The following is a 24899-nucleotide window of genomic DNA, read 5'->3' as shown; positions in this document are numbered from 1 at the left end:
CCCTAAATACGGTGATTTATAATAAATTTTACAAAACAATATTAACATTACATCTTAACATAATTTCATAATGAATAGCCTATTTAAGGATAAAATTCCACATCAACAATGAAATCAACTGTTAACTGTGAGAGTCCAGCTGAACAAAATGTAAACAGAATTGTGGTTACGTTCTCGGCCATCATTATCTTTCTCCAACCTTACGATAATTGTAATGGTAGTGTTAATGATGGTATATTAAAGCATTATTTTTGTTTAGTACAGTATATATAAAAGCCTTATTTTTCCCTCCTGGCGTTCAAGGTTTTCACGAGTAGACTGGGTTCGTTTATCGGCAGTGAATAGCCTGAACTACGGTAACGAGTCGGCAATATTTTGTCATATTTTAAACAGTATACATTTGATTTGCAAAGATTAGTTTTGTAGAGTAGACGGTAAAATAAAAATCTCTCTCTCTCTCTCTCTCTCTCTCGAGAGAGAGAGAGAGAGAGAGAGAGAGAGAGATTTGATGGCAGAAATCCTCTCTCTCTCTCTCTCTCTCTCTCTCTCTCTCCTCTCTCTCTCTCTCTCTCTCTCTCAAATTTCTGCCATCAAATCTCTCTCTCTCTCTCTCTCTCTCTCTCTCTCTCTCTCTCTCTCTCTCGAATTTCTGCCATCAAATCTCTCTCTCCTCTCTCTCTCTCTCTCTCTCTCTCTCTCTCTCTCTCTCTCTCTCTCTCCGTAAGAAATAAAACCCTAGTTAACATATGGCAACTTGAGTTTCAGAATGAAATTAACATGACAATTGTTAGTTGTGGCGATCAATTCCTCGCTTCAGGAGGTACACGAAACAACACGGCACTCGATTACAACAGCCGATTCTCTCTCTCTCTCTCCTCTCTCTCTCTCTCCTCTCTCTCTCTCTCTCTCTCTCTCTCGTTATACAATACTTACAAATAGATGAAGAAACCAAAATCGGTTTTCTCAAAGTGTCAATTAAATACAAAACAAAAAAATTATACCATGTATACATCCATTTCAATCATAGCTTAAAATACAGTATCCGATTTTGACAGCAAACCACTATTTTTTAGGAAACACCATTCTATTCCAGAAAAATTTTACTCTTTAAATAGTCAATTGCGCTATAATAAAACATGTACTTGGGTTTTTAAATTTCGGGTGTGTTTTAAAAATCGAGTATTGCTGACTTCTTTGTGTTTTACTTTTGGCTGTGATCAGATCAGCTGAAGTCTAGCTTCCGCTCTAACGAATATGCGCGTACGAATACGTTAACAAAGAATTGTTTACAACCATTTCATAATTTATTCAAACCATCAATACAGTTAATATTACATAAGGACCAATGTGTTATAAACTATATTTATTGTTTAGTACATTTAAAACCATCTCTCTCTCTCTCTCTCTCTCTCTCTCTCTCTCTCTCTCTCTCTCTGTCACATCGAACTTAATAGCGGTAACCTAATTGTTCGATGACTTTAAAAATAGGCCTAGTACTTTCTTCTTTTACCATTTTTGCATATGGTTTTCCTAACTGAAGTTAGGAAAAGTATTTTGGATATGGAAAGGACAATTATCTTTCGTAACAGTTTAGAATTATCGTAAATTATCATTCTGTCATTAGCGGCAGTTTGCTATTGTGGATTAAACGCATAAGAAAAAAAAAGGTTTCCAGCTTTGCTACGAATTTAGGAATTTATATGGATACGGTAAGTAAAATATTTGTAATAACATAATGTTTACTAAATGTTTGTAATATCATTAGTTATCACTTTGATCATGTGTGTTTAATGCGTTCGTTTGTTTATTATGATCGAAGATGGAGCGTAAAACAAATGGAAGGTTTCCGTTTCAGGCGGCGTCATAAAGAAAAAAATTATATAAATGGCATTCACTTCATTTATTTGGAAGTTCTTAGAAAAAAATTAAGTGGAGCATTGGTAATAACAAAATCAACATATAATCAATATTGGTAAGATTGCTGTGGATGCAAAAACTAACCTATACACAGATGTGTAAATGCGTCTGTTTCTTCGTTATGATCAGAGATAAACGTAAACAAAACATTGGTTGTCGTTTTCTATTGTGCTTTTTGGCGTGTTTAGGAAACGCATGATATAAAATCGCCTTTATTTTGATAATTTTGGATTTTCAATCATACAACAAAAGCTAGTCTATAGAGTGATGGTTTTGCTATTCACCAGTTGTCTTAAACAATAGATATGACAAACATTAAAATTTGTCTGTATTTTGGGTCGTGTTATAACGGGAAATATACTGTACAGTGTTTACACCCATCCTGGTTGTAATTTTAACCATTTTTCAAGTTATTAGAACTTTAAAGTATATTAAATGTTTGATTTATTTACAAGAACAATTTGATATTATAAAGAAATACAGTACAGTACAAAAAAAGTAATGGAAAAGGGTAGTAAACACGTTTGAATAAGCAAGTTGCCGGTTGCCATGGCCCAAATGTAATTATTTCTGTTAGTTGTGCGTTTCGAAATCTGCGATTTTCCATTTATACGAGGTCATTCATCGACCAAATTCTCGCATAATTCGGGACCCTACTGTATATATATATATACAGTAGGGTCCCGAATTAAGTGTGTTCGAATTACACGATTCCCCTTTTCCGCGATCGCTATTTTTCAAAAATAAATTTTCCTGTATCTGCGAGGCTGTTCAAAGTTCGCGAGTCAAGCACTACAAACTGTATCAAATCTATTGTCTTTTTAAGTATAGTGGTAGCCCTAAATACAGTGATTTATAATAAATGTTACAAAACAATATCAACATTACATTTCATTAACATAATTTCATAATGAATAGCCTATTTAAGGATAAAATTCCACATCAACAATGAAATCAACTGTTAACTGTGCGAGTCCAGCTGACAAAATGTAAACAGAAATGTGGTTACGTTCTCGGCAATCTTTATCTTTCTCCAACCTTACGATAATTGCAATGGTAGTGTTAATGATGGCATATTAAAACATTATTTTTGTTTAGTAGAGTATATATTAAAGGTCTATTTTTCCCTTCGGGCGTTCAAGGTTTTCACGAGTAGACTGGGTTCGTTTATCGGCAGTGAATAGCCTAAACTTCGGTAACGAGTCGTCAATATTTTGTCATATTTTAAACAGTATACATTTGATTTGCAAACATTGGTTTTGTAGAGTAGACGGTAAAATAAAATCTAAAGAGAGAGAGAGAGAGAGAGAGAGAGAGAGAGAGAGAGAGAGAGAGAGAGAGAGAGAGAGAGAGGCAAATTAGAGTAGACGGTAAAATAAAATCTAGAGAGAGAGAGAGAGAGAGATTTGCCTCTCTCTCTCTCTCTCTCTCTCTCTCTCTCTCTCTCTCTCTCTCTCTCTCTCTCTCTCTCTAGATTTTATTTTACCGTCTACTCTACAAAACCAATGTTTGCAAATCAAATGTATACTGTTTAAAATATGACAAAATATTGACGACTCGTTACCGAAGTTTAGGCTATTCACTGCCGATAAACAATAACAAACCCTTTAATGCAAACTAACTGTATCCTTTGATATTCCTCTATATTTATCACGAATTCCTTCTATACCTCCTCAGACACTCTTATTTCAAATATCTAAATTATTCTTATCACAACTAACACCATCTAGTCATTTTCATTCCATTATATCTATTATTCCTCTGGATCTTATTCCCTTTCCTTATTCTGTTTATTCGATGGGATTCGTTTTTCCCTTTACCGTCTTTCAGAATCTATTTTTAGCCACTGGCAACCAAATCCCCCCTTCCCCCGTCTCCTACCGTCTCCCCTGCGAGTCCACCCAGCCTATCTCATCACTCCCCCCACCTTCATCCTCCCCTGTTCTAGGTCTGTAACCTTCTGCGTCATAATATCTCTCTCTCTCTCTCTCTCTCTCTCTCTCTCTCTCTCTCTCTCTCTCTCTCTCTCTCTCTTTATACAATACTTACAAATAGATGAAGAAACCAAAATCGGTTTTCTTGAAGTGTCAATTAAATACAAAACGAAAAAATTATACCGTGTATACATCCATTTCAATCATAGCTTAAAATACGGTAACCGATTTCGTCCGCAAACCACTATTTTTTAGGAAACACCATTCTATTCCAGAAAATTTTTACTCTTTAAATGTCAATTGCGCTATAATAAAACATGTACTTATGTTGTTAAATTTCGGGTGTGTTTTAAAAATCGAGTATTGCTAACTTATTTTTGTTTTACTTTTGGCTGTGATCACATCAACTGATGTCTAGCTTCCGCGCGAATACAATAACAAAGAATTGTTTACACCATTTCTTAACTTATTCAAAACCATCTATACAGTTAATATTACATAAACACCAATGTGTTATAACCTATCATATTTATTGTTCAGTACTTTAAAACCAAGCATATTGGCTACCCCCCAAAATTGGGGGAAGTGCCTTGGTATATGTATGTACTTTAAAACCATATCTCTCTCTCTCTCTCTCTCTCTCTCTCTCTCTCTCTCTCTCTCTCTCTCTCAAATCGAACGTTATAGCGGTAACCTAATTGTTCGGTGACTTTAAAAATAGGCCTAGTACTTTCTTCTTTTACCTTTTTTGCATATGGATCCATAATTGAGGTGGGTAAAAGTTGACTTATAACTGAAGTTAGGAAAAGTATTTTGGATATGGAAAGGACAATTATCTTTCGTAACAGTTTAGAATTATCGTAAGTTATCACTCTGTCATTAGCGGCAGTTTGCTATTGTGGATTAAACGCATAAGGAAAAAAAATTTCCAGCTTTGCTACGAATTTAGGAATTTATATGGATACGGTAAGTAAAATATTTGTAATAACATAATGTTTACTAAATGTTTGTAATATCATTAGTTATGACTTAGATCATGTGTGTTTAATGCATTCGTTTGTTTATTATGATCGAAGATGGAGCGTAAACAAATGGAAGGTTTCCGTTTCAGGCGGCATCATAAAGAAAAACATTTCATAAATGGCATTCATTTCATTTATTTGAAAGTTCTAATAAAAAATAATTAGAACATTGGTAATAACAAATTCAACATATAATCTATACTTGGTAAAATTGCTGTCAATTCAAAAACACAGATGTATAAATGCGTCTGTTTCTTCGTTGTGATCAGAGATAAACGTAAACAAAACATTGGTTGTCGTTTTCTATTGTGCTTTTTAGCGTGTTTAGGAAACGCATGATATAAAATCGCCTTTATTTTGATAATTCTGGATTTTCAATCATACAACAAGCTAGTCTATAGAGTGATGGTTTTGCTATTCACCAGTTGTATTATACAATAGATATGACAAACATTAAAATTTGTCTGTATTTTGGGTTGTGTTATAACGGGAAATATATGGTGTTTACACCTATCCTGGTTGTAATTTTAACCATTTTTCAAGTTATTAGAACTTTAAAGTATATTAAATGTTTTATTTATTTACAAGAACAATTTGATATTATAAAGGAATACAGTATAGTACAAAGAAAGTATTGGAAATGGATAGTAAACACATTTGAATAGGCAAATTGCTGGTTGCCATGGCCGCAATGGAATTATTTCTGTTAGTTGTGTTTCGAAATTCGCGATTTGCCATTTACACGAGGTCATTAATCGACCAAATTCTCGCATAATTCGGGACCCTACTGTATATATATATATATATATATATATATATATATATATATATATATATATATATATATATTATATGTTTCCATTTATATAAGTTTAAAAGTCAAAAATTAATGGCAGTCCAAAAAAAGGCGAGGAGGAAGAGTGGTGATAACCACTCTCCCTCCGAGCCAAAAGCAAAGTGGGCTCAATCACAGTTGTGTGAGTGGGAGGGATAGCAAGCTAACCCCCTAACCCCCCGCTAACTAGTGGGATAGGTAGTTAAACCTCGCTAAATTTTAATGGCTAACCCTTTCAGCTTTGCCGTAAGTAAAACCGCCCTATAAATAACGTTGGTTTGTATTCCAGTTACAGAACAAATTGCAAGTTATATCCAATCTTGTTTTATACCTCTCCCATAAACAGCAGGACAAGTCCAAACATACCTTTCCTTATTATCTGTTTTCCTACCCAAATAAAATTTTCTTATAAAAAGAATAACCAAACAGCAATAAGGTGATTAGAAGAAAAACATGCTAAAATAACATTATTACCTTTCTCGGTCACACTCCATGTCTTCTAAACGTTGAGTTAGTGCTAACTTTTGCTGAATAGCCATCCTTAGCAGAGAATTTAAAGTCTTCTTCTCTTCCTCTGCTGCTACTAACTGTCTCTGAACTTCATCCAATTGTGTAACATACTCCTCACACCTTGCCGCAAACATAGCTCGTAAGCCTGAAAATGATTGAGGATTAGAACAAAATTTTCAAAATCCTAATGTAGGAAACTAAAATTACATTAAATATCCAAATAAATGAAGGAAGATAGGAAGATAATACCTTAATTTTAAATACTACAGCAACATGCAGAAGACAATCTAACAACTCTGATGTAAGGAAGAAATGAACCCACTAATGGTTTTCATGACAATTAAAAATATTACTGTCAGACTTTTTTTTTTTTTTTTTTTTGCATCATGAACGAGGGGTAGGTAACAGAGACAGGCGCGAAAAGCAAAAATTCACAAATTCCTGTTGCCCTAGGGTGGGATAACTCCTAACCTAACAAGTCACTGCCTCTTGCCTACGAGCAGTTGTCGGAGTGGCTGTTAACAAATTAAGTATTGCCTAATATTGTTTTCATCTGGTTACTACCAGTTATAATCAAGTGTACAGTACATGTGCATGGTAAGGCTACAATACAGTATTGTACTGCAGTAAACTAAAAATTTACCGAGTAGTCTTCATAACTTTACAGTACTGTATAAAACACTGTTGTTCCCATCCAGTAACACTAATATAACACTCGTTACTGTAGTATATATTACTGTAATATATGTACAGTATCACTACAGTACAGCTTTAACTGTAAGTGTTCAGTGTTTTAGTTCCGACGACTTGACATTTGACAACCCACCTCACACGTAGCATACATACGGTACATTTAAAGCAAATAAATACAATAGGTAGTTAAGAAAAAAAACCTATAGTGTAATACCCTTTACTGTTCGATACAATATTTACCAATAAGATTAACCAAGTGTCCATATTTTATACAACAACCACTAAACACGTTCGTACTAAGTTCTTTTTTATTTTTCTTGAAGAATGGGGCAACTCTTTATGCAGCATCTCTGGCGTAGTACATCTACAGTACAGTAACCCGGTAATATTTATACCATTTTCTACTTCAATCGGTTAGAAAATTGAAAGATAATGATAAAAGTGTCATTCGTAACGTTACAGTATAATCATTGCGTAAACGCATACATTAACAATAAAACCGAACCCCCCCCCCAAAAAAAAGCTACATTAACAATAAAACTGAAAAAAAAACAGCTATTTTGCTTGTATTTCAATCATTGTACAATTTTTTCCTACTTACAGACAGTAGTACTTTGGAATAATTTGCTTACAGTAACAACATAATTATAATATTCTCAGTATAATCATATACTATACTGTCGTTGTGTCTTCAAGTAAAATAAGAATAGGACTCACTCACTCACTCACTCACTCACTCACTCACTCACTCACTCACTCACTCACTCACTCACTCACTCACTCACTCACTCACTCACTCACTCTCTCTCTCTATATATATATATATTGAGATACGACGGCTATTTATAACTAGCCTATACACATATAGATATTGAAGAGCTGACAGCTACCTCATGTGTCAGAGCAGAGGCTTTGGAACCTCTGTAAACAACGTTAAGAACTTGCTCACAGGTTTTGAGAGACTGGGATGGAGGAACCCTAGGATGACAGGTGACACAAGAATGGAATAGGGCTATTAGATGTAATAGCTACCGGTGACCGATCCGTAGTGAAATAAATTTAACTGATCATGAGGGTGACATAGCTTTTGTGCCTTGTTGGAGTCCTGGCTAACTAAGAAAAACACAGTTGATGCTTCTTGTTAATATTCAGCAGTTCCTATAAGAGTCAGGTTTTTCTTGGATGTCCGGAAATCCCAATAATTTCTAGCCTTCTGCTCTCAATCCCTGGCAAGAAAAAAGGCTTCTGCCTTGTGCTGCTCAGTTGGGAGCTGTGGCACATTAGGCACAGCCAACATTGAGGAGACTTAACTGTTGGTTTGGGAGCACTTATTGGAGGGTAAGGACACAAAAGATGGAAAGCCACCCAGGATTAAGGGGGCCAGCCGACTAATGCAGTTTTTTAATGACAGGACTTTGACATTCATACCACTTGTTAGGGTGACTTAGGATATCTCTAAACTGCATAGAATTTTTGCCTCTGACCTTCGGTTTTGCGATGCCAGGACGATTTATCCGGAAAATCAGTGTTTTTCAAATTCTTTCTCCTCCCTTAATAATTATTACTAAGATCTGGGATTACTACCCTATATAGAACTCCAATAATATGAAGATTTTTTTCTAAAAGTCATTTTTTTTCTAGATATGAATTTTTTCATTATGGTAAAAAAATAAACCCTAAAAATTAGGGGAAAAAATTAAGAAAAAAATTATGAAGAAATGGGAAAAAATGGCTTTATTTTATTGCTTTATAATGTATTTCTAAGTTATATACCAAATTTCAATGCTATGTCTTTAAAACTAAGGGAGAATATTGAATATGAAGGTCAATAAGTATAGTTTTGAGATACGGGCATTCAAAGTTTTTCTCTGTATTTTTACAGACAATATTAATAAATCATGATTATAATGAATTTTACACTTTTTGGGGGGGTATTAATAAAAGAAAACAAAGTTATTTATCATAATCTAATCATAAATAATGATCCTTTTGCTCAATACCTTGCTTCTTTTGGCTCCTGTGAGGCAAGGCGGCCACTTCTCTATCTACAACAATCTCTCTCTCTCTCTTTCTGCACTACCAATATTACCCTCTTCTGAACTCTTAGAGCAAATTTTCTTCTTCCTTTATGTTAGTAAGATGTTGAAATTGCCTTTTTCTCTTTGAAATGATAAAATTCTTGCCGAAAAAAAGAAAAACAAATGTAAAATTGAGTGAATGTCAGCGGTCAAACTCGGACATGTACTCTCTATGAGATGAGGTTTGTGGAAGGACTGAGAGGCAAAGGGTGTAATTTAAGGTGTAATATATAGTCTTCTGACTCATGGAAGCTATACAGATGCCATTGTTCACAATTCCTTTTTCATTAAAATGTAATAATTATCAAAATTTAAGACAACATAAGAAACACTGCATTTTCTTGTAGGGAACAATGTTTATGGTTTATTAAGTTACTTTTACTAATTACCCTGTAACTACGAAAGTAAGGAATTTTGACAAAATATTTTGTATACGCAATCTCCATGCCGCGAAGATTAGTGAATATTTTCAGGATTTTGAGTTTTTCTTTCTATACCCCCATATATTGGCATTCCAGCCGGGCCCCTTAAGCGGATGCAGCAGCAGATGGGTAACTATCAGCCAACTCCCTTTTTATGCTAGTGGTTGCAAAGCTAATAATTATAGAAATTATTAGAAATTTCCAAACAGATACACATTGGACAATATCACAGAGAAATTAAAAATGAGTGAGAGACTGAAGTTAAAACACAAATGTGAAAAATGCCAAATAAACAACTGGTGTGTAGACTTTAAAGATGGGTGCCCTGCAAACCTGTGCCATAATAGTGTATACCTGTCCTGTCAGCAGGAACAGGAAATAGAAGAATTGAAAAATGAAAACAAAGAACTAAAAAACAATTACCGGTAATTAGAGATCATGTCTAAGTTCCAACACTTAGAAATAGGGGACAAAGGAGTCATAGATGATGTGGTAAAAAATAGGATTAGTATCCAAGAAATACAAAATAAGGTAAAATCAAGGACATAACCTAGAGAGGAAATAACCAACAAAAGCAGAGTTCATGAAACCCACTAGTGGATGGGTAGCTAAGGCCAAGAAGACTAAACAGCCTAGAAATGTAACTAATATAAAAAACAGATTCACCCCCCAGCAGAGGAAAAGGAGGATGAGACATTGTTAATTGGAGACACTATGGTAAAACCAAGGGGAGCACTTTGGCCTTAAAAAGAGGAAAAAGGTCAGCTCCTATCCAAGTGCCAAGCACAGAAGATAGTATAGTAATAGTAGTTAGCAAAACTACAACAGCGAACAAGAAGATCACTATTATTGTTCAGGCAACTGGAAATTACCTATTCCAAAAAAAAAGCATACTTCTGGCTAAACAGAACCTTTGGTTAAACAGCTTGAAAAAACTATTGAAACGGCTAGAAACAAGACCAAAATTACTAGTTATAGGTATTCTCCCAAGACAATGTCAGCCACTTCACCCTCAGTAAGGCCATAATGATAAACAAAATGCGTAAGTCCACATATCAGAAAAGAAGTTAGATTTATAGATCATTAGGACACTTTCTACGGCAAGAGAAAATTATACGAGAGGGAATACACTATAGAGAAGAAGGCAAGAGAGTATACAGAAACCAACTTAATCTCAGCCTGTACAATTATTTAACACACAGTAGACCAAGAAAATAAGACGCTTAGAAAATCTTACAACAACAAATAAGAGGAAATTTGGCAGAAAACTTGGATAAGGTGGATAAAAGAAAAATTAAAAACAAAAGTAAATCAGGGAAACTAGCAAAGCCAAAGGGAAGAGAAAAAAAAATTGAAAATTTCATCAGTGGCACAATTCAATGCTCAGTCAGTTAGAAACAAATTGGAAAACTTTAGGGGAATGATAGCTAGTGAAGAACCAGATGTCATAGGCATTAACCAGACCTGGATTCAAGAAAAAACAAAGGCTTTTCTCAGAGACTACGGAATCCCAGGTTTCAAGCCTTTCAAGAAGGATGGCCTTATCAAAAGAGGAGGAGGGGCAATGAAATTCTTTTCTCAAACAGCCTCTAAAAGGTTTAGAATGCTTCAAAAAGGCTAAAATCAGAGGTACTACACCACTTGCATTCACTGCACAGCCTCGAAAACATTTAAACCCCAAAGATGACAAATTCGGTGACGATTTGTATTTTTTCTAACGATACAAACCTTTAGCTATTTATTAGGGGTTATTACTTTTAGCAAAGTTGAAAGGAAGAGCCATTAAAATTTTAAGTGAGGGTAACTACCCATTCTGCAAATTAGTGGGGGTAGGGGGGTAGCTTTCTACCGCTCCCGCTCACACACCGGTGATTTATCTCACTTTGCTTGGAGGTAGGACTTCAAGGGGGATAGTACTGGCTGGTAAGTTTGTACAAAGAGCTAAAGGTTTGTATCGGTAGTATTATACAAATTATCTCCAAATTTGTCCTTTGTTTTGTAACTGGAATACAAACCTATGCTATTTATCAAGGGTGACTCACCCATTAGGAGAGTGGATGTCCCTCCCAAAATGGCTTTTGGCTTCACCCGAGGGCTCCTTATTTTGAATAGCTTTGCACCAAAAATAAAGTCTCTCTGTACCTCACTAAATCTTGCTACGCAAAGTCCACGGCCTACGCAAGTTGTGTGTTGAGATGTTTAGAAGTGTGACTGTCCAGGTAAAAGTTATTCCTAGCCATTGTAAGAAAACTGTTGAAACCAGGACTTTCCCAATACCACCTTGCCAGGGTATAGGGACGCAACGGTATTAGCTTAATACTAGGAATCCAAGGAAGCAAGGTTTACCTCTAGTGGTTTGAAGTCAGCTTATGCAGAGAACCCAGGATGCTGCTTTCCCCAAGAGAGGGGACGATGAAGAAAAGAATAAGAGCCAGTCAAACCTAAAACCAGGTAACGGTGCCTTCAACCTTCTGCTACTTGTCCAATAAGGAGCTTGAGGTATTATACCACCTGTTGTGCAGCCACCACAGGGCCGATAGAGAACATATCGAGCCTTCTGTGGGTCACGTCTTGCAGGTAGTGGGCTGTGAACATATTTTGACGTTTCCATACCCTAGCCTAAAGAACCTGCGTCACAGAGAAGTTTCTTTTGAAAGTCAAGAGACATAGCTATGCACCTGACATCGTGAGCTCTGGGGCGACATGAAGGAGGGGGGTCCGGATTCAGGGCATGGTCTATGACCTTGCGAATCCAGCCAGTGTGTATTCTTAAGTGACCCTCCTCTTGTTCCTTTCTGTGCTGACAAAAAGTGGACACAGGGGAATGGGCTGTGGCTGTTCTCTTGAGGTAGTGCCTCAAACTCCTCACTGGGCAGAGTAAGAGATGATCAGGGTTATCAGTTACAGAGCGGAGACTCAAAATCCAGGCATCGAATTGGGGATCCGATACTCCCGGATTCTGAGTCTTGGCTACAAACTCAGGGCAAAGCCGAACATTACCTCTCCCCATCCCCTTGAATGGACGATATTGTTTGAGAGACCATGAAGTTCACTAACTCACTTGGCCAAAGCTAAAGGTAGTAAGAACACCGTTTTCCAAGTGAGGTGGCGATCTGTTGCCTGGCATAAAGGTTTATAGGGAAGTCTCTTTAGAGACCTGAGAACTCGAACCAGGCTCCAAGGAGGAGTTCTCACTTCAGACTGAGGACAGGTAAGTTCGTAACTCCGTATGAGTAAGTCAAGTTCTAGCAATGAGGAAATATCCATTCCGTTGAGTCAAAGGGTTAGGCTTCAGGCTGAGCGATAGCCTTTAACCGCCGAGACTGAAAGGAGCATTTCCTCACGCAAATACACGAGGAACTCAGCTATTGCTGGAATAGTGGCTTCGAGAGATACCCCTTCCACGACACCAACCACAGAAGACCTTCCACTTTGCGTGGTAGACTGCTCCTGATGATTTCTGCAGGTATCCAGACATTCTGCTCACAACTTCTTGAGAAAATCGTCTCTGAGTGAGGAGATAATGGATAGTCTCCAGGCGTGAAGTCGTAGCGAAGCTATGGTTTTGTAGATGTTGTTGTCATGTGGTTGTCTCTGAGTACATCATGTAGTGGAGGGAGTTCTCTTAAGAGACTCCGTCAAGAGTTGCAGAAGGTCCGGAAACCACTCCCCATGATGCCATAGCAGAGCTATGAGAGCCACAGAGAGGTTGACCAATGTTCAGGCCTTGTTAAGTACCCTCATCAGACAGAACAGGGGAAAGGCGTAAACGTCAATGTTGTCCCACTGTTGTTGGAATGCATCGTCAGAAAGCATTGGGGTCTGGGACTGGGGAGCAGTACAACGGGAGACTGAAAAGATCCGCAGTCAGAGAACTCCACAAGTCAGGATTTTGTTGGGTACTAAATGATCCAAAGACCACTCAGTACTCTCACTATCTGAGATGCTCTGCTCAGGTTGTGCGTGCACATTCCTCTTGCCCGGAATGAAGCGTGTCGATAGTGGTATGGAGTGAATCTTAGCCAATCTCAGTATCTCTACTGTTAGATGGGATAGGGGCTGCAAAAAGGTACCACCTTGTTTGTTGATGTAAGCTACTACTGTGGTGTTGTCACTCAGCACCACCACTGAGTGGCCCTCCAGGAACTGGTGGAACTGTTGAAGGGCCAGAAAGACGACCTTCATCTCCAAGAGATTTATGTGGAGGTAATCTTCTGAGGTTGTGTGGTGCTGCACGTGGGGCCCCCACCCTTTTTTTCTTTAAACGTCTGAGAACAGCATCAAATCTGGGGGGAGGACGAGAAGATCCACTCCTTTTCCTAAGTTCTCGTCTGACACCCACCATTCAAGGTCCGTTTGTTCCGCTGATCCCATGGGGATCAAGATGTCTGGGGAGTCGAAGGCCTGATTCCACCGGGACTTGAGTCGCCACTGGAGAGATCGAATCCTGAGGCGATCGTTGGGAACTAGACGGCCCAGAGATGAAAGGTGTCCGAGAGGACGTAACCACGTCTGGGCTGGAAGTTCTTCCCATCTTAGAAATGGGCTGGAAGTTCTTCCCATCTAAGAAATGGGCTGGAAGTTCTTCCCGTCTGAGAAAGGGTCTTGCCACCTTTCTCAGCCTCACCTTCCTGTTGTCTGATGAGAAGGCTTTGTGGAGATTGGTGTCTACTATCATGCCTAAGTATACCAGTCTCTGCGTAGGAAGCAGGGCGGACTTCTTGAGGTTTACCATGATCCCCAGATCAGATCTTGGCAAAGCCTCAGAAGTTTGTCTCGGTGTTGAAGAAGGGTTGCCGCCGAGTCCGCTAGAATTAGCCAGTTGTCCAGATAACGGAGGAGACGTAAACCAATCCTGTATGCCCAAGATACTAGGGTGAACACTGGTGAAGACTTGAGGTGCTGTGAAAAGACCGAAGCACAGCACCTTGAACTGGTATTTCCTGTTGTCTAGGCTGAATCCTAAGTACTTCCTTGAAGACGGATGGATTGGTATCTGGAAGTACGCATCCTTTAGGTCCAGTGTGCACATGAAATCCCATGGTGTTACAGCTTGTCTGACTGTGTCTGCCCTCTCCATGCTGAGCGGAGTTTGCTTGACAAACTTGTTCAGAGCCGAGATGTCGATGATGGGTCTCCAGCCTCCAGATGCCTTTTTCACAGGAAAGAGTCGACTGATGAAGCCTGGGGACTCGTCGAGGACCTCTTGGAGAGCACCCTTCTTCAACAGGGTCCAGACTTCTTCCCGGAGGGCTTGCTTCTTTGCTGATCCCATCACAAAGGAGTCTGTTGACACTGGATTCCTGATCAGGGGAAGGAGAGATGTTGTGAATGGGATGCAATACCCTGAACGAATCACGGAGATTGTCCAGGGATTGGCCCGAGTTTCTTCCACCCGTCCCAGCAACTTTGTTGGCATCCCCCACTGGTGAACAAGTGGGGGGGAATGCCTTTCCTAGCGTTTGCGGCCTCGGCAGCTCCCTCTAGGAAATTTTTCTCCTCTTGAGGACTTGGTGCCTTTCCTGTCTTTGGTCGGAAAGAGCTTTTTAGACACTGTTGTCTACGCTGCTGGCTTGTTCATCATGATCTTCATAGGATGGGACTGCTGAGGAGCTGGTAGTTTATAAGAGTCAGAACTTACCAGAATGCATGTTCTGACTCTTTCTGTAACCCCTCCGAAGTGGGGCTAGCAGCGGTCTCCTCCTTCCACCCCAGAGAGCTCCTCTTGGGGTGGGTCACTGTCATCCTTAGAGAGACTAGTGGTTCCTGTAGGCCTGGAGGTCCTTGAAAAGGACTTTAGGAGAGTCTTTGAGTCCTTAGTTCCTTCCGAGGAAGGAGGTAGGACTCAAGCATCGAAGGCCGGATGGGATTGTCCCTCCTGACTTCCGTCGGTGGTGGAGAACTCTCTGTGCGAGGAGAAACTTCCTCCAAAGGTAGAAGGGAGGAGGTTCGGGCCTTGCGCTACTCCCTCGGCAGAGGTGACGTAGGAGTATCTGGTGGGAGAGACAGGAAGGACAGACCTTGAAGGCCTACCAGGAGTTAGCTTCACCCTAGGGAATGTGATCGCTTCTGAGAATCCTCTTTTCCTCTCCAGGGGAGAAGAGGCCAAGATTCTTCGTGGTAGGTCTGCTGGTGCCGTTGGAAGGGAGGTAGGTGACGAGCGAGATGACATGGCAGGCCCGAAGGCTTGCACTACTGCTCTGACCATGGCACCAAACCAAGGCTGTTTGCTCACTGACGCACTGTCGGAATGATTTAGTAAAGGGAAAGGGGCCGAAGGTTCCCTGTGAGGAGTCTCAACCAATGTTTGTGGTGGTGGGTCTGCCTTTTAAGATCAAATCTTTGGGATCCTGAACCCTTCTGTGGCGCCCCCTTCCCCTTTCCCCGGTGGTCGTGCTGTAATGGCTTGCGAGGAGGGGAATGGGGCGGTGGTGACCTGCTCTGAGGTTTGACGGAAGTGTGCAGGAGAGCGCTAGTGCACTGATGAGCACTGGCGAGCCAGATAGCGCTTGCGTGCAGGAGTGATGGCGTGCAGTACGGCGCAGCGCAGGAGAGCAGTGGTATGCAGATAAATATGAGTGGCCAGGTGAGCGATCCACAGAGAACGAAGTCCGAGGACTAGCAGCAGCGTCGTCAGGAGAAGGTCCAAGAACAGGAAAGGTCGAGGGCCGGAAGACGATTGAAGCAGAGGCTCCTCTGAGGGAGACGGCTCTGAGGATGAGGCGAAGTTGCACCGATGGTGAAGGGCCACCTCTAAGACGAACCGAAGGGCGACCTGTGCATAGAAGATGCCCTCTAAGGACCTGGGAATCAGCAAACTGACCTTTAGAAGCAGCAGTCCTCCACAGTGGAGTCTCTAGAGGAGGAGAAACACTCGCAGGAGAGACAGAATAAAGACTAAGTTCCCCCTGAAGGATGAACAGGAACGGGGGGATCAGAGTTGGCAGCCACAGCTGGAGAGTCTGAAGGTACATAGGCGTCGGTAGCGGCCACAGAAGACGCCTCAGAAACTACAACGTCAACGCTGACGGAAGATCTAACTCTGAAGTCCACGACGGCTGTGCACTAGCACCACGAATGATGAAGCGCAGCAAGGAGTCCTTGGGGGGCGGACCCGGAAGCCCAAAGGACGCCCACACTTGTAAAAAAGGAGACAGAGACAAGGCCTCATTTGGGAGGGGATGTGGGGCTGCTTCGCTAGGGGAAGCAACACCATCTCCCGAGAACCGGGGTTGGCCGTAAATTAAAGGGTTTACGCTACTACTCGACAGTCTCCCAGAAGAGACCGAAAGGGCAGGAGCTTCGGAGGAAGGTCGGGAAGCGAAAGAAGAGGTCTTGGGTTTTTCCCCCTTTCAAAGAAACCTTTGAAGAAGAAATATCCCACTTTGACTTCTTCTTCCACTGTGGCCCAAACCTTTCCACTGGAAGGTAGACCACTCCCGACACTCACAACACCTGTTACCACTATCACACCATTGACCTCTGCAGGCAGGACAAAGGGTGTGGCAATCGGTGTCCACGGCCAACATGAAAGTTCCGCAGGGCCGACCTTCAAGTCCAGGGCAAGTAAGCATGGTGGCAGAAGTTAACCCACACACACTAATAAAAGAGAAAGCACAGAGAAAAGCATTAATGACAGTCCTAAATATAGGCGAAGGATGAAGAACGGCAACAACCGTACACCATCTGAGCCAAAAGCAAAGTGAGTTAAATCACCGGTGTGTGAGTGGGAGCAGTAGCAAGCTAACCCTCTTACACCAGCTAACTGGCAGAATGAATAGTTAACCCTCGCTAAAATTTCAATGGCTCGTCCTTTCAACTTCGCTAAAAGTAATAACCCCAAATAATAGCGTAGGTTTGTATTCCAGTTATGGAAAAAAAAATCAAATTAGAAACCAAATGTGAAGTGACAGGTGCAAATATTAACACCAAAGGAAAAAAAATGTCCACACTAGTAATATAGAGACCACCACACTAAATACAAGAATAGGACAAAGAGCTGTATAGACAACTTGGACAAGAAGTTAACAATAAGCTAGCTGTCCTAATGGGAAACTTAAATGCAGCAGTAAACTGGGACACTATAAATTCTACATCAAGAATTCAAACACAGAGGGACATGGGTTAATAGAGTTTGTCAACAATGAATTCCTCCATCAGTGGGTTGATAAACCAACTAGGGGAAATAACATACTGTACTAGATATGGCACTAACAACAGAAGAAAATCTAGTATACATTGTTTCAACAGGCAAAAATATTGACAAAAAGTGACCAAAAAATAGCTAGGTTTCAGGTAAATATTCCTCATCTAAAAATTAGGAACATATAAAAATCTAGAATGCAGATGTAGTAACTGGATAAAACTGAAGGAATAAATCAAGAATTTAGAATACAATGAAACAGAGAATAGAGATACATAATGGGATTCCTTTGCAGAAATATATAAAGAAAAAAGGTCTAAATGTATACAGTGATACCTCTAAATACGATCTTAATTCGTTCCAGAAACTGCTTCGTATATTAAAACTATCGTATGTTGGAGCAAATATTCCCATAAGAATACATGGTAATTTATTTAATTTGTTCCTCAGCCTAAAAACCCATAATAAATCCTTAATAAATGGCTACACATAATTACACATTACATTAATACAATACCTGTATAATAAATACATATTACAAACCAAAAAAAAAGAATAATGAAATAATAAATAAAAAAAGGGTTTTAATGTAACACTTTACCTTAGCGACAGGCCAGCGCAGGTGTAGGGACAGCTACGCAGGAGGAGACGGAAGATCAGCGAGGAGGTAAGGACGGTGACTTTGTACAATAACGTGTACGATAACTTACACTACTACGTGAACTTTAACTTAACTTAGCTTATTTTTTTTTTCATTTTTATAATTTTATATTTTTTTTTTACATTTTTTCTTTTCTTATTTTTAATTTTCATCACTTTCACTCGATTCGGTCTTCCTTTTCTTTGCTTCACTTTCTTTCTTTTCATCATGATCACTAGACCGTTTTAAAGATTTTTTTAAAGAAACTATCGAGTGAAAGTTGCTTGCTACGGCTTTTGAGGATTTTTCTAAAATGCGTTAAGCAAACATCATCGAACTGCGCAACAACACGGCAAACCTGAAGTTTCTGTGGGTGATGCTTGTCGATGAAATCAACCACGTGTTGATGATATGCCAACATCTGTTTTATTTCCGCCGTACCTAAGATTTGGCCTACCTCCTCGATCTCCTCCGACTCACTCAACTGCGCTTGGAACTCATCATGCTGCATGGCTTGCAGCTCCTTGAGTTCCTCGGTGGTGAGCTCTTCGTGATGCTCATCGACGAGTTCGGTGATGTCATCTTCATCCACCTCCAGACCCATGGACTTGCCAAGGGATACAATCTCTTCGACGCCTTCCTCGGCGGCAACCACAGGTTCTTTCTCGGGGCCAAAACTTTCGAAAGCTCTGGGAGCAACAGCATCAGGCCAAAGCTTCTTCCAAGCGAAATTCAGGGTCCGACGAGTTACTCCCTCCCAAGCCTGATCAATGATCTTTAAGCAGTGCACGATATTGAAGTGGCTCCTCCAAAATTCACGCAAAGTTAAGTTGGTGCTTTGCGTGACATTAAAGCACTGCTTAAGTAAGTGCTTGGTGTAGAGCTTTTTGAAATTAGAGATGATTTGCTGGTTCATGGGCTGGAGGATAGGGGTGGTATTCGGTGGAAGATACACCACCTTGATGAATTTGTATTCGTCGATGACATCATCTTCGAGTCCGGGGCGTTGAGAGGGTGCATTGTCCTAACAAAGCAAGCACTTCAAATGCAAATTCCTCTCCTGAAGATACTTCTTGACAGCAGGGCTGAAAACTACGTTTAACCATTTCACAACGACATGTCTAGTAACCCAAGCCTTAGAATTAGAACGCCATAGAACATGTAGCAGGTCTTTATTAATTCTATGTGCTTTAAATGCCCTAGAGTTTTCGGAATGGTAAACCAATAACGGCTTTATTTTGCAGTCCCCGCTGGCGTTGGCACAAAGCGCAAGAGTCAACCGATCCTTCATTGGCTTATGTCCAGGCATTTTCTTCTCTTCGGCGGTAATTTACATTCGACTATGCATCTTTTTCCAAAACAGACCGGTTTCATCACAGTTGAACACCTGCTGCTCTACGTAACCTTCCTCCACCACGATGCTTTCGAACTTTTTAACAAAGTCTTTAGCAGCCTTGGTGTCCGAACTCGAAGCTTCTCCATGACAAACAACTGAATGAATCCCGGTCCGTTTCCTAAATTTCTCGAACCAACCTCGAGACGCCTTGAATTCCTCCGTCGTAGGATCGGCTGAACTCTCACCTGCGTCATCCCGAGCGCGCGCCGCCTTCGAGTCACTGTAGATAGCGCTGTCCTTCTCACAAATGATCGTTTCCGTGACCATATCGCCAACAATCTCCTTGTCTTTGATCCATATTAACAAAAGTCGTTCCATCTCTTCAAGGGTAGGGCTACGACGTTTGGAAATAATCGTGATCACCTTCGAAGGTTTCACTGCTTTAATGGCTGACTTCTGTTTTATGATCGTCGAGATCGTAGACATATTCCGGCCATATTGTTTAGCCAGATCGCTAACACGTACACTTCGCTCATGCTTTTTTATCATTTCTTGCTTTAATTCTAATGAAAGCATAGACTTCCTCTTTTTCTCACAACTACTACCACTTCCTGAACCGAAACTAAGCTTTTTAGGACCCATGATTACGGAACACAGAAAACAACACGTGAAAAGGCAAGATAAAAAACTGTTAAAACTGAGCGAATAGAGGACAACCACACTATGCGCACGAGATGAGAGGACTGATCAAGGTGACGCTCGATTGGCGTCCCTCCGATGTGCTGCCGTCTAGCGGCGTCAACAACAAACGACGCTGGACGCTTTCGGGAAAATTCCACGGGTAAGCGTATTGTTTACTTCGTATGTTGGAGCAACACTTCGTATGTTGAGACAGAAATTTGGTCGAATTTTACTTCGTATGTTGGAAAATTCGTATGTTAGGACAATCGTATGTAGAGGTTCCACTGTACTGCATAGGAAAGTTTACCAAATGGAACTCCACAATCTAAGTGGTTCAACAGAGAAATAGCCAATGCAATAAGAAGTAGAGACAGGAAACATAAATAAATGGGTCCATAGCCTTCAATGTATGAAATTTCTTGAGTACAAGAAGTAAAGCTGAAAAGAAGATAAACTAGTTAGATAGGCCAAGATCAATGAAGAGAAAAGTGTGGCTTCAGCTAGTAAAGAAAACCCAAAAGAATTTTTTGTATATGTAAACAGTAGAAAACCAATCAAAAACAACATTAGCCCATTAGGAGACTCATATGGCAATCTTATAACAAATGACTTGGAAAAAGACGAACTGATGAATGCATAATTCAATGACCCTCTCCGAACCAGCTATCAATTATGAAGGGCCACAACCATCAAATAGAATCACCTTTATAATGGATGATGTTAAAAAATGAAATAAAAGGACTCGGTAAGTCTAAAACACGAGGTCCAGATGATATTCATCCAAGAGAGATTATAGAACTATAAGAAAAGATAACGCCACTCTTTTACATGTTTCGAAAGACAGTCAACAAAAGAAAGGCACCACAAGGATGGAAACTTGGCAATGTTCCTTCAATCTACAAAAAGGGACCAAAAGAAGAACCTGGCAACTACAGACCTGTGTCTAACTACAGTGCCTTGCAATTTTTTTTAATCAATTCTAATAGATTCAATAGTAGAACATAGAGAAAAAAATCTTCTGATAGACAGCCAACATGGTTTTAAATAAAAATTTAGACAAAAGAGATCACGTGTGACAAATCTTTTGGAATTTTTCCACAGTATGTTTAGCATTTAAGATAAAAGCAGGGCTATAGACGTCATACAGTATACCTAAACTTTCAAAAGGCTTTTGAAAAAGCTCCTCATAAAAAAATCTATGGTCAAAATTATAGTAGTAGGCATCATTGACGAGCCAGCTGAATGGATCGAAGATTGGCTAACAAACTGAAAACAGAGTTGTAATCAATGGAGAAGCTTCAGCGTGGGCAGCTGTTACAAGCGGAGTACCTCAAGGATCCGTCCTTGGCCAATTGCTATTTCTGATCTACATTAACGACATATATTTAGTATTATTATTATTATTATTATTACTAGCCAAGCTACAACCCTAATTGGAAAAGCAGGATGCTATAAGCCCAAGGGCTCCACTAGGGAAAAATAGCCCAGTGAGGAAAGGAAATAAGGAAATAAATAAATAATAAGAATAAATTAACAAATCATTCTAAAAACAGTGACAACATCAAAACAGATATGTCCTATATAAACTATTAACAACGTCAAAAACAGATATGTCATATATAAACTATAAAAAGACTCATGTCAGCCTGGTCAACATAAAACATTTGCTCCAACTTTGAACTTTTGAAGTTCTACTGATTCAACCACCCGATTTGGAAGATCATTCCACAACTTGGTAACAGCTGGAATAAAACTTCTAGAATACTGTGTAGTATTGAGCCTCATGATGGAGAAGGCCTGGCTATTAGAATCAACTGCCTGCCTAGTATTACGAACAGGATAGAATTGTCCAGATAGATCTGAATGTAAAGGATGGTCAGAGTTATGAAAAATCTTATGCAACATGCATAATGAACTAATTGAACGATGGTGCCAAAGATTAATATCTAAATCAGGAATAAGAAATTTAATAGACCGTAAGTTTCTGTCCAACAAATTAAGATGAGAATCAGCAGCTGAACACCAGACAGGAGAACAATACTCAATACAAGGTAGAATGAAAGAATTAAAACACTTCTTCAAAATAGATTGATCACCGAAAATCTTAAGAGACTTTCTCAATAAGCCAATTTTTCATGCAATTGAAGAAGACACAGACCTATGCGTTTCTCAAAAGTAAATTTGCTGTCGAGAATCACACCTAAAATTTTAAGAGTCATACAAATTTAAAGAAACATTATCAATACTGAGATCCGGATGTTGAGGAGCCACTGTCCTTGACCTACTTACAATCATACTTTGAGTTTTATGAGGATTCAACTTCATACCCCATAATTTGCACCATGCACTAATTTTAGCTAAATCTCTATTAAGGGATTCACCAACCCCAGATCTACATTCAGGGGATGGAATTGATACAAAGAGAGTAGCATCATCTGCATATGCAACAAGCTTGTTTTCTAGGCCAAACCACATGTCATGTGTATATAGTATGAAAAGTAATGGGCCAAGAACACTACCCTGTGGAACACCGTATATCACATTCCTATACTCACTATGGTACCCATCAACAAACTCTGAGATCTATTACTTAAAAAATCAACAATAATGCTAAGAAACGACCCACCCACTCCCAACTGTTTGAGTTTGAAAACAAGGGCCTCATGATTAACACAGTCAAAGGCAGCACTAAAATCAAGGCCAACCATACAAACTTCCTGACCACAATCAAGGGATTTCTGTACAGCATTAGAGATTGTAAGAAGGGCATCACATGCTCCAAGGCCTTTACAAAAACCAAATTGCAAACTAGGGAATAGATGATTACCTTCAGCAAACCTATTAAGACGTTTTGCCAGACGTTCAAAAACTTTAGATAATATGGGAGTTATGGAAATTGGGCGGTAATCAGTGGGACTTGAGCTACCACAAACACATTTACATAGAGGAGTAACATTATCAATTCTCCAACAAGTGCTAAAAGCTTCTCTTCTTGCTAACTTGCGCAAAATAAGAGATAACTTTGGAGCTAAGAAATCTGCTGTCTTTATGAAAAAACAAAGGAAAAATGCCATTTGGGCCTACACCTCCATAAGCATCAAGGTCCATCAACAGAGCTTTAATCTCACGAGATCGTAAAGCTAAACTAGTTAGTTTAGCTTCAGGAAAACAGGAATGAGGAAGTTCAAGTTTTTCATTACTCTGTTTACTGTCAAAAACATCAGCCAAAAGAGTTGCCTTTTCCTTTGGACAGTGAGTGACTGAGCCATCTGGTTTAAGTAAAGGAGGAACTGTTGTATCTACACCAAAGAGTGCAGATTTAAGGGTAGACCACCATTTATGCGCCCGAGTTGTACCAGAAAGGGTTTCTTTTATGGTTAAATTGTACTCCTTTTCAGTTGAGGCATAACTCTCTGAGCTAAAGCTCGAAGCTGAGTATAGTTGTTCCAGGTCAAATCTGATCTGTTACCCTTCCAAAGATGATAGGCCACCTGCTTCTCCAAATAAGCACGTCTACAATCATCATTGAACCACGGTTTGTCCTTCGCTCGGTACCTTAGCACACGAGAAGGGATACGCCTAACAATTATATTGACTAGATTCTCATTCAAACAGACAACAGGATCTACACTACTATATAATTGTGACCAATTCAAGCAAAAAAGATCATGCAAAATCCCATTTCAGTCTGCTTGGGATTTCATATAAATTTTACAAGAGTATGATATATCAGGGACAGGCTGCTCAGTCTTCACTTCTAATGAAATCAAGGCATGATCAGATGTCCCGACTGGAGAACCAACCTTACTAGTTATAACGACAGGGGAGTCAGTGTATACGAGGTCCAAGCAATTACCAGACCTGTGAGTAGCTTCATTTATGATTTGCTCACAGCCTGATTCAGAGGCAAAGTCTAAAGCTCTTAAGCCATGGCGATTGGTAGGAGAGATAGAACTTAACCACTCCCTATGGTGAGCATTAAAATCACCAACAAAGACAAAAGAAGCCTTCCTATCACCTTGTATCTTAACCATAATGGTAAGAAGACAATCGAAGATAGAATCACCCATGTCTAGATTCCGGTAGATGGAACACAAATAAAAGTTGTTAAGCCTGCCACAAACTTTTATTACCTGAATCTCATGACATCCACATTGATAGCAGGACTTATGAGAAGCAGGGTACTCGGTCCTAATATACACCGCCATTCCCCTGGCCCTAGGGATGGAATCACGTTTCAACATTATTGGCTTCTTAAAACCAGTTATAAGGAGCTCAGATGAGTGCCTCATATTAGAAACCAAAGTTTCTGAGCACAAAAGAATATCATACTGTCTGGACGCAACTGTAAGGTCTTGAATATTTGCATGAAGACCACGAATATTGCAATACAGAAGACGACATTGATGAAATCTAGGACGTACTGGTCCCGGATTTCGGTCAATGTCTCCAGACAGCATAAGAATTAATAGAAATAAAATAAGAGACATCATACTTAAAAACTAGATTAACAAGAATTATAACAAAAACAATATGTACAGAATTGTAAATAAAGTGATTGATGATACCCATAGACTATAGTAAAAAGTCAGAAAAACTGGTCAACATGGAGGAGCCGATACACCATGCAAGGCTAAATACCCTCCAGGATAGCCATTTCAACTAAAGGGAGGGAGGACAATAAGGAT

At 39.6% G+C, this 24899-nt stretch overlaps 1 protein-coding gene across 1 annotated transcript in view; it reads right to left on the bottom strand.

The window, feature by feature from the left end:
* LOC137659068 (protein bicaudal D-like) overlaps positions 1–24899 on the bottom strand; it is a 184741-nt gene that overhangs the window by 30879 nt on the left and 128963 nt on the right. Inside the window, exon 15 of the mRNA XM_068394157.1 lies at positions 6183–6363. Within this exon, the coding sequence (XP_068250258.1) occupies positions 6183–6363 (181 nt within the window). The remainder of the gene's footprint in view (positions 1–6182; positions 6364–24899) is intronic.

This window comes from Palaemon carinicauda, chromosome 19 (genome assembly GCF_036898095.1).
Source record: "Palaemon carinicauda isolate YSFRI2023 chromosome 19, ASM3689809v2, whole genome shotgun sequence".
Classification (NCBI taxonomy): Eukaryota; Metazoa; Arthropoda; class Malacostraca; order Decapoda; family Palaemonidae; genus Palaemon; species Palaemon carinicauda.
Note: the sequence above shows the minus strand (reverse complement) of the source record. Positions and strands in the feature narration are given on the sequence as shown.